The sequence below is a fragment of the Ischnura elegans genome, chromosome 2 (genome assembly GCF_921293095.1).
Source record: "Ischnura elegans chromosome 2, ioIscEleg1.1, whole genome shotgun sequence".
NCBI lineage: Eukaryota > Metazoa > Arthropoda > Insecta > Odonata > Coenagrionidae > Ischnura > Ischnura elegans.
In genome coordinates, this window is record NC_060247.1 from 139,876,831 (window position 1) to 139,889,355 (window position 12,525).

The following is a 12,525-nucleotide window of genomic DNA, read 5'->3' on the forward strand; positions in this document are numbered from 1 at the left end:
ACAGGAATTCTGAATCCTCTGCAGTCTCAGATTTAGTTCATTTGCAGGTCAGAATATACCACGCAGCAATAATCTACATGAGGGAAAGTAAGACTGTTTACTAATTTTTGGTGAAGAGGGACGGGGATGAGGTGTCTAAATTGTTTTAACTGATATATAGTCTTAAAGACCGCATGCGAAATGGGGGAGAGGCATGTGGGGGTGAGATCAGGATCATCAAAAGGGCACGAAAACAATCGGGACGAAGACTGCATCAGTACTTGAATCAATACACAAGGAAATGTGGTACAAGACCCTTTACAACACACTTAATCTCATGAGCGAATTTTATAATCGCTTGGATATATATAGATAAATTATGAAATTAACTTGTTTCAGGCTACAACTTTATGCTAAGCAACTTTATTGAGTAATCAGGGTTATCAATTCGCCGTGAATTTTAGTGAGGTATTAATGATGAGACGTTAAGTATATTCTACAGAATCTATCTAGAGAATGCAAATCGATATTTGGTAAAATTAAAAATTTATATAAAATTAACCCTGCCGTCGTCTGATCGTCCCTGCATTTACCTGGAAATTGAAGCACACAAATTCTATCCACAGTCAAAATATGTGATAAATGATTGAAACATCGTGGTTGTTTGCTCCATAACAGCGAAATATATTATGATTTATCGTTTAACACTATTTCTAGATGCATTTGCAAGGCTATAATGTATTGAATTTTAAGAATTATTGCTAAATATTTCCGAAAGCATCAGGCAAGACTAGATATATTAGGACACAAAGATGACATGTACGTGCGAATAAGATTCCCTGGAGTTCATTGAGGAAATTTCCCTTGTGTTAGCGAAGGCATGGGAGCAATGAGCAGTCGCGTTGCAAGTTTTCACATCTCCTGGACACTTGCGATTCGCCCCCTACCGTTCGTTCTCATGAGTGCAGAAACAAGCATGCAATGAAGAATGAATGAGTGATACTTTGCCGCTCCGTTATAAAAATGTAAAATAATTACATTAAATTAGAGTTTAAAATACTTTGTTGAAGTAGAAATTAAATACCAATTAACATATTTTCTATTGCAGCAGCTTTAGGAAAATAGAAAATGGTAGTCCCAACTAAATTGGAAAAAGCACGTATACCCACCCAAGCGCTGGAATCCAAATTAAAGACAGTATTTTTGTGTTTGAATGAGTGCTTTTCTACACTAAAATTTCAATAAATGATTTTCACCGTTTACCATGCCACCATTTAGTGGAGGAGAAATTATATGCGAATGTGTCACTTCCGGTAAGTATTGGAAGTGAATTACCATTGGAAAAGTACGGTCTCAACGTCTGATATAAATTAATTTACTACGAAATTCAGCATAACGAGTAAAAAACATTCAAATGAAGTTTTCCCATTCCATTGCAAATTTTTTGTATGATAATCATATTTTCATTATATTGACCTCAGTTTTGTTTGATTTTTAATTTCATCGCATAGAACTGTCTTGATGAAAATTATTTTTACGCAGTGTATTAATTATTACTAATATTTCAATTTTTCATGATTTCAAGTAAATAATGGTTCGTTCCTTTCTCTTCTACCCAACCTCATACCTGCATAAGCTGTGCAGGTATGAGGTTCTTTATTTAGCTATTAACACTTTATAGCACTGGAAATTGAATTATTGGTAAGAATTAGTTCGAGTGCCAAACATTTGAAGCTAAAAAAGGGATTCTTTCTGAATTTTGCGTGTAAAGATGAAATCCTTTAAATTGAGTAACTCGCCTTGATATATGAAATCGCTTATGTACTGTCGTTGCTTGTGAAATTGTTCTGAGGATGTTTTGATTGTTGTGCGAAAAAATAAGCATAAATTTCTTTACTCAAGTGCTACAGGAAAGTCTATGTGGGAATAGGATGCCAATGCCAACTATCAAAGCTGGTGATCTCGAATATGATTATAAATTCGTTTATCTACTAAGATAATGTGATCATCAATACATGCTGAATGGTATTCATCGCTTTTCTCCACGGCGCAGTCACCGTAAATGAATTTCTTCAAAATGTGTACCCTATCAGATTGACAATATTCACACACATTTTTTTCTATTCAGTGTGATTAAATCTAATATATATGTACGCTTACAATTATATCTTTAAAAACTTTTAGTATTTACTTCTTGTACTCAATTTAATTCTTTTTTTAACTTCTTATTGCTTAGTTAAACTTTTTTGTCGACGGCGTAAACGAAACAAAAGTTATTTTAAATTCCAGAATTGAAAATAGATTGCAAAAAGGTGTGGTTTCTATAGCTTAGATACAAAGTCTCTATTTTTAAATTTTTATGGTCTGCAGCTATACCGGAGATGTTTGAAATCTGGATAATTATAAGTATGCTATGTATGGGAAATATTTTTGCGATATTTGAAGGGTAGTAAGCATTGTAAGATCTAAATGCGTCACATTTGCTGGGTCTTTCTTGATTTTATCCCGCATGAAAAACAAGTTTGGAAAATAGAATTAATGAGCATTAACAATGCTCCGTAGTACATGATAGATGAGTCGGAATATCAGTATGGTAAAAAAAGATCGTGAAACAGAGGAGAAAGTTGTCTTTTTAAGCTTAAATAGAGATCATCGATGGGCAGCACTTTGAAACGTTGATAAAAATGAAATTGGGTGGCAAGAAAATGTTGCACAAATGTTTTGCTATAAATATTTATAATTTTATTTCCAAGCTGGAGGTGACAGTGTTTTTGAAACATTATGCAAGAAATATTTTATTATTTGAAAAGGCTTTCAGGAATGATTAGTATGAGAAATAATGATAATAGAGAGATATTTTGTTTGCTTATTTCGTCAGCATAAGAACAATGAATTTAATAAATAATTATTGAATTATGTTAAAAATTTAGCATCGCAATGCAGTGTGAAGAGATATTACATTGAATCATTGTGAAGCTCTGCACGCATAAGCAAAATACATGTCATCCTTTTTTAATGTGTCTCAGGATTGAAGTAAAAATATTCGGATTTTAATCAGAAAGATGGAGGCAGGCGAGAGAGAAGGTGTCGTAATGTGTGATGGCGATAATGTCAGAATGGGAAGTCTTGGATTTTCTTTTCGAACTGAAAGCCTTGCTCCAGAGAAGTAATGCCACGCGGCAAGTGCTGAGAGTTCAAGGAGATACAACGTCTCCGCACGTTAATTTCTACTTACCAAAATGCATTGGTTTAGCGCGTTGGTTCTGAAAGTAAGACGGTCTGTTAGTTTGAACATATTATATCTCCATAATCACAGGAATTATTTAGAAAACCCTATAATTTATGTACATCGAATGACTAAGGAGATAATGAAACATTCGCACGTCCAAGGTTCAATCAGTCAATTTGATCAATTTTCTATTTGAAAAGAATGCCATTTGAAAATGCAAAGAATGTCACATTATTTCGTGAATTTATATCACTATGAAGTTCATCAATGTACATGAAAGAAGGACCATTTATTTCTATGAATACCAGATTTTCCTTTAACAGCAGATGAGCGAATGACTTGCCATTGTTTTTTTTTTACCTTAAAGTCTGAAGCTCCCTGGATTTCATTCTTGTTATTCTTCGTGGCGTAGCTGAACTTGTGGCCGTACGTGCCAGGGGCCGTCACAGCTGCGAACTTAAATTTGTTTCCTCCGCTCCCAGTTGGCAAGCGACTCCCCTGAAAGGGTTAACATTTGATGAAATTAGGACACGAATCATGAATCACTTGGAAAAAAGCCGGTCGCTAAACTTTTGAGTTTCAGCGGATCCATCAATTCATCAGGCAAGCAGCCATTTAACAAAAACATATTATTTGGCTTGTTTGAATATTTACAGTAGCTAGAAATAAATTCATTATTTAGGTACATTAAATATTTTCTGTTATAATGAAATCTTTAGCAAATTTCTGGTATATTCTATCTGTACTCGATCACCATTAGGATAGCATTTGAGCTTTTTTTTAAGAATTTGACATGATGACTGCCACTTCATTGAAATTTACAGTAAATTAGTAAAAAAATCGAATTATAAATTGAAATAGCTTATTGATTTTAATTTTTCTTGCATGTCTTATGCGAGAGGAGTTAGAAGGAACTATAAAAATAGTTTCTTGGTGTCTCTTTTCTCCTTTTACTTGTTTTTATTTTCATACTTAGCATCTCTAAGTTCCGGATAATACCCACGATCAATGCTAATATTTATATCGACCCATTACTTATGAAATTATACGCACAAGCGATTAAAATATTGCTCACATAGTTCACTTTGCGTTATGCCTCGGTGTAATCATAAGCAAGAGTCGCCTATGTATCTTCGTCATTTTGCCCTCAGTCGATGTTCTCAAATCCCAAAAGAATTCCTCATTCTTCTCATGCTTGAATGTTGTCATTGATATTCATTGTCACACTAAAAAAAACTAAAAGCCATCCCTTTTTCTTATTATTAAACCATTTTTCGTGGTCACTTCCCTAATCAATCTCGTCAACTGCAATTACCCAACCCAACGTGCCTGATTCACCTAATTTTGATCCTCCCTACTGTATACATATTTTAGCTCGTAGGATAAACCATCTTGAAAATCAATCTTTCCCGTTGGGTCGCCATTAGGGAATTATTCACGGAAATAACCGTGGGCTAGCCGTAAATTTACGTATTCGCTCATAAGTTCGTATAAATTCTTTAATATCCGATTTAGAAACACGGTCAATGAAAATTATTTTTCCTCTGCAGAATTGTTGTACTTATCCATAAGGGGAATATTTTTTCTTCGCAGTGTGGCTGCCGTTGAGGAAACCATTCGCTCTCCGAGTGTGATTTGGAAGCCGAGGCTTCGTCACTGCATCCACAAACTCGAGCGTGAATCAATTCCACAGGCATTTTGACTTTTCACCGCTCAACTTCCCATTTCGGGAGTCATGCCTCCGCCTTTTCTTCGGCTATCGCTCCGATATGCACTTTTTTGGCCTCTGGGAATCATTTCAAAGTTCTCATTCAGGTGCAAATGCATTGTTCTCACGACCTCACATGTCATTAATTGTTTTCAAAAGTTGAGCGTACGCTATCAACTGACAGCACATTCTCTTGGCAGTTCAGCGTCTGTCATGCTGGGGTCATTATATTTTACGCTGGGAGTGATGGTTCTTCGTGTGTCCTCAGGCACAGAATCCATTAAGAATTCCCCCGACAAACATTCTGCATATCCAGCTATGACGCAAATGTAATGCAATCAAAAGATTTCGGAAGTACAATTTTACGCTCATAATTCAAATGGTGAACCTTCGTGAACCTTCTGAAAACCTTCGTGAAGTACCTGGTAAAATACTACTTAGCTGAATAATGCTTCTGTATTAACTTTATTTCCTTAATACTATCGTACTTCTAATGGCGCATTTATTCCCTCATATTCACACTCAGATTGCCCTCAACTCAAAGAGTTGGAGGCAGACAGTCGGCGAAGCGAAATACCATTTAGGGCATAATTGGCCATTGGAGTGAGTGACATTCACATTCATGGGATTTCTATTTTGTTGCCGAAATTGGTTCGATATTCCTTTCCTGAACCACGATGTGGAAGTTTTGAGCATTAAATATCATAAATTTTCCCATAAAAGGGCGAAGCATGCCAGTTAGCGACAATTCCCTCAGATAGTTTCCTTAGTTTGACTCTTCTATCTCATGAGAATATTCAACTTGGAATTGAAAACATTTGAATTCAATGTTAATTTATAGAGGGCGAGAACTGAAAAAGGAAAAATAATTAATAAACTTGGTATGTGTACTTAAAACACCATGGAAACCGTCATTACGGAAAAATTTCCCTGAAGTAGCCGAGTCGGGAGCCGAAACCTTTTAATCCAGTTGAGTTATTGACCCGGCAGGAAACCTGGGAACAGCTCCTTTGCATGACTGGACAGGAAATGCTATTCGCCGCTTACCTGTGCGGTGACGGCTGCCGGGAAGTAGAGGCCGGCGCCCGTGGACGTGAAGGCGGGAAACCTCTGCAGCACGCTGGCTCCGTTGGCCGTGGTCACGTACAGGGGTTCCTTGGCCGTCAGCGTCTCCACCCTGTTCTGCGGGAAGGCGGCCACCTGCCCCACGTTGCTCGAGCCCGAGGCCTGCAGGGTGGCGGCCGAGGCGGTGTTGGAGGCCGCGGCGTAGGGAGACAGCGCCCCGTGTGCATCTTCGTACCCCCCTCCCCCGTTGTCCTTGAAGTCGAAGTCGTCGATGGCACCGCCGTGGGAGGAGGCGCCGGCCGACGCGGCGCCGAGCGTGGACACGCCCTTGCCGAGCAGCTTGCCGATGCCACCGAGGATCGAAGGCAGGAACATGGCCAGCAGCACGGACTTGACGATCTGCGCGCCGATGAAAAACGGCAGCAGGAGCTTCTTGAGTCCGAAGGCGAGGAAGCCCAGGCCGAAGCCGGTGAGGAAGCTGTTGCGCCCGAATCCGGCTGCAAGCAAACGAACCAGCCCCGTGATTGGAGGCACTGGGGTTGGGAGGGTGGGGGGAGGAGGGATGCGGACTATTAGGCCACTCTATAGTGCTTCGAGTGCCCCTTCCAGTAAGGACGTCCGCTTACTACACTCTGCCGTTCAAATAACCGCCCCGTGGTGATGTCTTTGGCTATATGGGTATGGAGTCCCTTATTCAAACTCGGTATTGGAATGCATTAAGAACCTAAAATAAGTCCGCGGTAGCCGAACGCGCAGCGCTGGACCATAAAATCCGCCATAAGAATCGAAAATTCTAGCCAACGTAAAAGGTTTTAAATAGGGATGGACAGAACCTGGATTTTTTTCGGATCCCTAATTTTCGGAGCCGGATCTTTCGGATCGGATATTTACGGGTACAAATGCATTTTCAAATTTCTGCTGTTAAACGAAGTAATTATTCAAGTTTATTCTGGGTAGGTGCATGCAATCAAAGGAATATTTTTTATATTTTCATAGACTTTTTAATATTATTATAAATTGAAAATCTTTTTAATAGGCTTTCAAGTTGATTTTTAAAAACAACTTAACATGCTCAGGACCTAAACTGTTACGCTTAGGTTTGGAAATGAAAATAGGAAAAATCTTTGGATGCCTCTGCGAGAGCTTTAAAACAAAACGGTTCATGAGTAGGGCCAGTATCGCATGCGACGGCGCATCCGAGGAGAAAATCGGAACTATTTCCGCCCTTATAGGGCGTTGCATTCACTGAAGCTATTATTTAAAATTTCGGATCCAGATCCGATGACTTCCGCGACTTTGGATCCGATGCATCCGATGAAGGGTAATATCCGCGGATATTTGGATCCGTGGTATCCCATCCGACCATCCCTAGTTTTAAACAGAGGCTCATCGGAGAAGCCATAAAAATAACAAAAGAAGACAAGAACAATTTTAACTGGGACCCCGGCCTTAAATTAAGTCGTGCTGGGCAACCCGAAATCTAAAAAAACACCCGAAAACTCCTCCAACCTCTTACTCCACGCACCCCACCCCCTGACACGGATACCTATATATGTGAATAATAAAGATTCCTACTTCATCAGATTACCAGCGTCCAGCTTTGGTCAGGAAACGTATGGGCCATCCAAACATTTATGCGGTGGCAAAGCCCAAAAAGAGTTTTAATTAACAAGACGATTACCTGCGTAAGCTTAAACGGAGAATAAATCACTGATTGATCGATTGAAATAAATTCGTTGGGGAAACTGTAACGGCTGTGGATTTGAATTTTTGGGAACTAAAAGCCAAAAATAAAATTCATCGGGAGAAAAAATCCAAAATCTCCAAGAAGTAGATTACTCCTCGAGATATATCGATTTGAATTAGCATTGGGCTTTTGTAAGAGAAACGATTACCCTTTACTTTCGTATGTATTTTGGGTTCTCTAGGATTATGACCTTCTTTTGGCCTCTAGGGTCATGGTCTTACTTTGGATTCTTTGATTCCTTATGATATCATGTTAGCACATGTGGAAAATCGTTTTAAATATAATGCGTGGGTTTTTAATAAATGAGATCATTTGGAATGCATACGATAGCACATGATTAAGAAATATTTAAGCTTTCAACGTCCACTACATAAGGATCGAAAGAATTTGCTTCATCGTGAACATTTTTGAGCAGTTGATCGTATTTTTGGGTTTGTTTCCTCTTACGAGAGCAATTTCATATCATTTATGTCTTCCTTCCATCACATAGGAGGCAATATTTCAAATGAAATTTTATTTCAACCCTCTCTATTGAGTACTCGTTTCCCAATGCCATTTAGTTGTCTTCAAAGGTTCATGTGTCATAACACTAAGTTTATTTCTTTCTACCTACTTTGTTAAAATGATCGCTAAGTATTAACTAAGTGAGAAAAAGGTGGAATTCAAGGCGAGAAAATAGTTGGAAGAGTATGGAAACCACGGATTAGTAAAATTTTCAGATATTGAGCACTGTTAGTAGTCTTACAGATTCCCAATTATACCTTCTCAGTTCCAAAGGCGAAGAGATGGCTGTAGCTAGCAACATTGAATTTGGCTGTACTCTCATCTCATGTTATGTTATCGGAAATAATACATTATGCAAATGTATTGTCCTTTGAAAAAAACCATTACCAATGAAATAACAACTTGTGGCTTGGTATGTTTTGCATTAACTTATGAATTTAGCTTTGGTAAATTATTTTACTCGATTGATAATATATTATGCAATCGTTTATTTCGTTGCGCTAAATTTGATGGAAAACCACTTCTGCACTATGTTATTAATATTTTCTCGAATCTTTGCGGTTTTTACGGCAAAATCAAATGAAAATCAACGCAGAATCAGAAGCTGGGAGCGTGAGTGAAGACTCATTTGTGGCGGTCTGCCTTAGAGACTCACCTCTCTTTTGATACGTATCTGCTCATGGCAGTGCTTCCTTCCAAAATAGATAACGCACCTCTTTCACCCTTTTATCATCCTGCTGAGACTCAGTTGCCATACACGAAGCGCACCCTTTAGCTTCAAGCTTGCGCAGTGCGTTTAATTTAAAAGGGGGACACGCCATCGCACCCATCGTTTGCTCATGAGCACGTTTCGTGCACTTATTCAGAGTTCCCAAAGGGGATCGTTTTTAATCAGCCAGTCTACGTACACTGCACAGTCACTTCTTGCCTACTGCACGCTTCGTGTGCTCTCAGCATACGTCTTCAAACATCACTCCGTACCCACGCTTCGTGGACGCCATTGTTACGTGCGGAGGAGCACGAAAAAGAGGTCGTTCACTCCCACGCGATATCCAAAGTGATGGTAAGAATCCGGAGGAAGATGGGAGGGGAAAATCAGTCACAACGAAATAAGTTGCAATCCTCCCCGCTCGGCCAATCACTTTAAATTTGAAAGTAAGGAAAGCAAACTTTGCCGCCCAATTATCGTGAGTTGATGACGTCATGATAGCTCTCGTCCATAAAATAGCTCAAGGAGAACCGCTCATTGATGGAAGGGATCGCTCACCCGAGTATAAACAACAAGGAAACACGCAAGACCGATGTGGATAAGGGAAGATTGGCTAAAATGCGTCGAATCGCTGTTCCTTACCCCATTTACTTGTTTGCGAAAGTGTTAAGGCCGTCGCGAATTACTCGAAGAGCAGGAATGGAATCGGAATAATACCGGCCGCTTCTTCTCAAAAACTAGCTCCATCGGTATTAGAAAAATTTGGATAACTAAAGGTTTCTTGTACGTTTCCGCTTTCGGAAGTGCTGGCTCAACCATTCTTCTTTCCCTCGTTTGGCCAACGAATCTTGGGCATTAGTTCCGGCCCCATCTTCGCGCGCGTGGAGCGGCAATAAACGGATCAGTAATCAGATGGTGTCTCGTTATGGCGATGTGTGTTTGACGAAAGTGGAGCATTGGGGCGGTGGCCTCGATGGGACTGCCGAATGACCAAACGCGGCCTGGCCGCCTTCCGCGCCGACTTCCGACGCTGCCATCGACTTGCGCTAATGCTAATCCCGAGGGAAAGAATCATTCCCACACGAACACTGCGATACATTCATTCGCGTCTACGCACTACACCGCAAGCCACCACAATCGGTGCTAGGCCGGAAATGCTAGGCTACCAGCCGATAGCCCAAAATGAAGAGATATGAAGGTGCGATATGGAGTGATTTGATTATTGAGCCCCTCCGAGGAATTGTTTTAGGTTGTTCAATGACATCATCATCACAAGTAAACAATCCAAAGATTTGTTTGATAAATCTCTCCACTACCCGCTAGCCTTTTCATAGCAACGTATTTATTCTCTTGAACATCCTTAACAACCTGTCCAATAGGGTGGTTTCCTATTATTTTTTATAATTGCCTAAATCAAAAAATTATTACTCCTGGAGTACATATTTCACGCTTTTAGATTTTTAAATGACGATATCTATTTTTCGCGATCAAATGCTAAGTGAAAATATTCAAGCGCGCGAAAACGTAACGGCTAAGTATGAATGCCGGGAAAAGCCCGTGTAACGTCATTCTGGTCCCGGCTGCCGCCGTGTGAGACCGCCTTGGTGCGAGGCTATGAGCGCCGCTACGATGCAGGCTGCTAGCAGGTAGCAGAGAAACCCTGATAGCAGGTAGCGCTTGGCTTAAATACGGATTATTAATACCCCATCAAACGAAGGAAACTTTCCGACCATAGACAATTTTAATAGGTGATTATTAAGAGATGTTTCCCTGATCTCTGTGCCTCATGCATGCATTGGTAATCACAGACGATGTAAAACTCCTATCTACTCGTGTAGAAACTAGGTCCCTGTGACGTCACGTGGAGTGGCATTGCACGGCCGCCAATTTCAAATGAGGTTAAAATTGGCCATTACAATTCGTCTATACTGGGATTTCCAAAAATCAAATAATTTGTATTTTATGTATAAACTAATGGTGAGTAACGAATCGCAATCAATGCCCTTCGTTTTCTTTGATGAAGGAAACTACCATATGTAACTCACTCGTGGCTCTCCTTGGCCCTTCTTCTCTTCCACCTCTCTATCTATGATTGCTTTCATCAGGCCATCATGCCTCATAACTAACCCAACTAAGTTGTCCTGTGTATTCCCCACGGTTTTTAGGAGGATTTTATTTTCTGTCACTCTTCTTATCACCTCTCATTAATTGGTCGCTCAATAAATTTTATTTTAATCATTCTTCGGTATCACCAAATTTCGAATATTTCCAGTCCCATTGTACGTACTGAATTGTTATTAAGTTATTTTAAGATGGAAAAAACAAATTCCCACGCCTATCCGTACGACAAAATATCTCACTCTTATGTTATCGTTCCCGTCGATTCTAAAAATTTTGCGAGGTTCGAAGGTTATATTCTCCATGTCGTATATCTGTTCTAAATAGCTCGGTTGTATTAGCTTAGCACGTGACCTCGGGTACATAATGGCGAAGGTTTTGACGAGTCGCGCTGATTCTCTTCCAATTTTATAAATAATTTATATAATAATAATTATATAAATAAATTGTCGCGGAAAAAATCTCTCCGCGCCGGATCCCATTTACCCGTCGCTTATTCCAGGTGCGCCCTGACGTATTACGAACTACTCAAAGCTTAGAAATTCAATTAGAAGTTTTCAAGGTGTTTACACTAACCCTTTCAGCATGTAACTCTATCTCAAAAGCCAACAATTCTTCTCTGGAAGGATTCTATGATAAAATTTCCATGACTGAGATGAAGGTGAATATTTTGTCGAAGTTCTCTTAAAACAGAACAAATTCGAGGATTGCACGTCGTGTTTTAATTAAAAGGTCCCTTTCTCGTTCCATCTATTATTTGGTCTCCATTACATGAATCATTTCTAGGTTAAAGCGTGCTCAATTATATTGTCATTTACGGGGTAAATCGAGTCGTGGATCTCAATAATCGTTTGTCCAATTTTTTGTCTTCATTTCTAATGTTTTCTTATTGTTGGTAGTCCCACTTCAAATATTTGTAATTTGGTTTTTTCTTCGGAAAATATTTGAAAGCTCTGTAGAATTACTAAGATTAAATACTTTCAAATTATGTGTACTTAAACTATGGAAAATAATTAGTGTGATAATTTCTAGCTTAAGTTTTAAGGAAGTAATACGTGAGGAAGTGTGGGCAATCGAATGGAGGTGATAGTTGTCCTTTTATGAAAACATTCACTGCATAATTTACTGATTTAATTTTCAGCATCTTCGAAAGGTCTCCTCCCCACTGTGTTCTGCAGACTGCGGCTAGTTGAACATGCTATATATCGTGAATGCTAAATTTAAAATTATTTTATTATTATTATTTTCCATTATACATTATCTAATTTCCTATGTGCTATGCCGAGGAGGTTGGATGCAATTTGCAGCCGAAGTGGAGATATTTTAGGGTGAAAACGGCATATTAAGTGCATAATAACACAATGTGTATGAAAATAATAAAACTTACGCCCTTTTGCACCACTTATTGAATTAATAATATATTATTACGCAATGGATATAGCTACGTTTTGAAAGTGCTACCGTTC

General features: G+C 39.2%; 1 protein-coding gene across 1 annotated transcript in view; it reads right to left on the bottom strand.

Moving 5' to 3' along the window:
* LOC124154693 overlaps positions 1 to 12,525 on the bottom strand; it is an 80,696-nt gene that overhangs the window by 22,088 nt on the left and 46,083 nt on the right. The window contains exons 2-3 of the mRNA XM_046528575.1: positions 5,964 to 6,478; positions 3,569 to 3,706 (exon numbers count right to left, since the gene is read on the bottom strand). Coding sequence (XP_046384531.1) covers positions 3,569 to 3,706; positions 5,964 to 6,478 — 653 coding nt within the window. The remainder of the gene's footprint in view (positions 1 to 3,568; positions 3,707 to 5,963; positions 6,479 to 12,525) is intronic.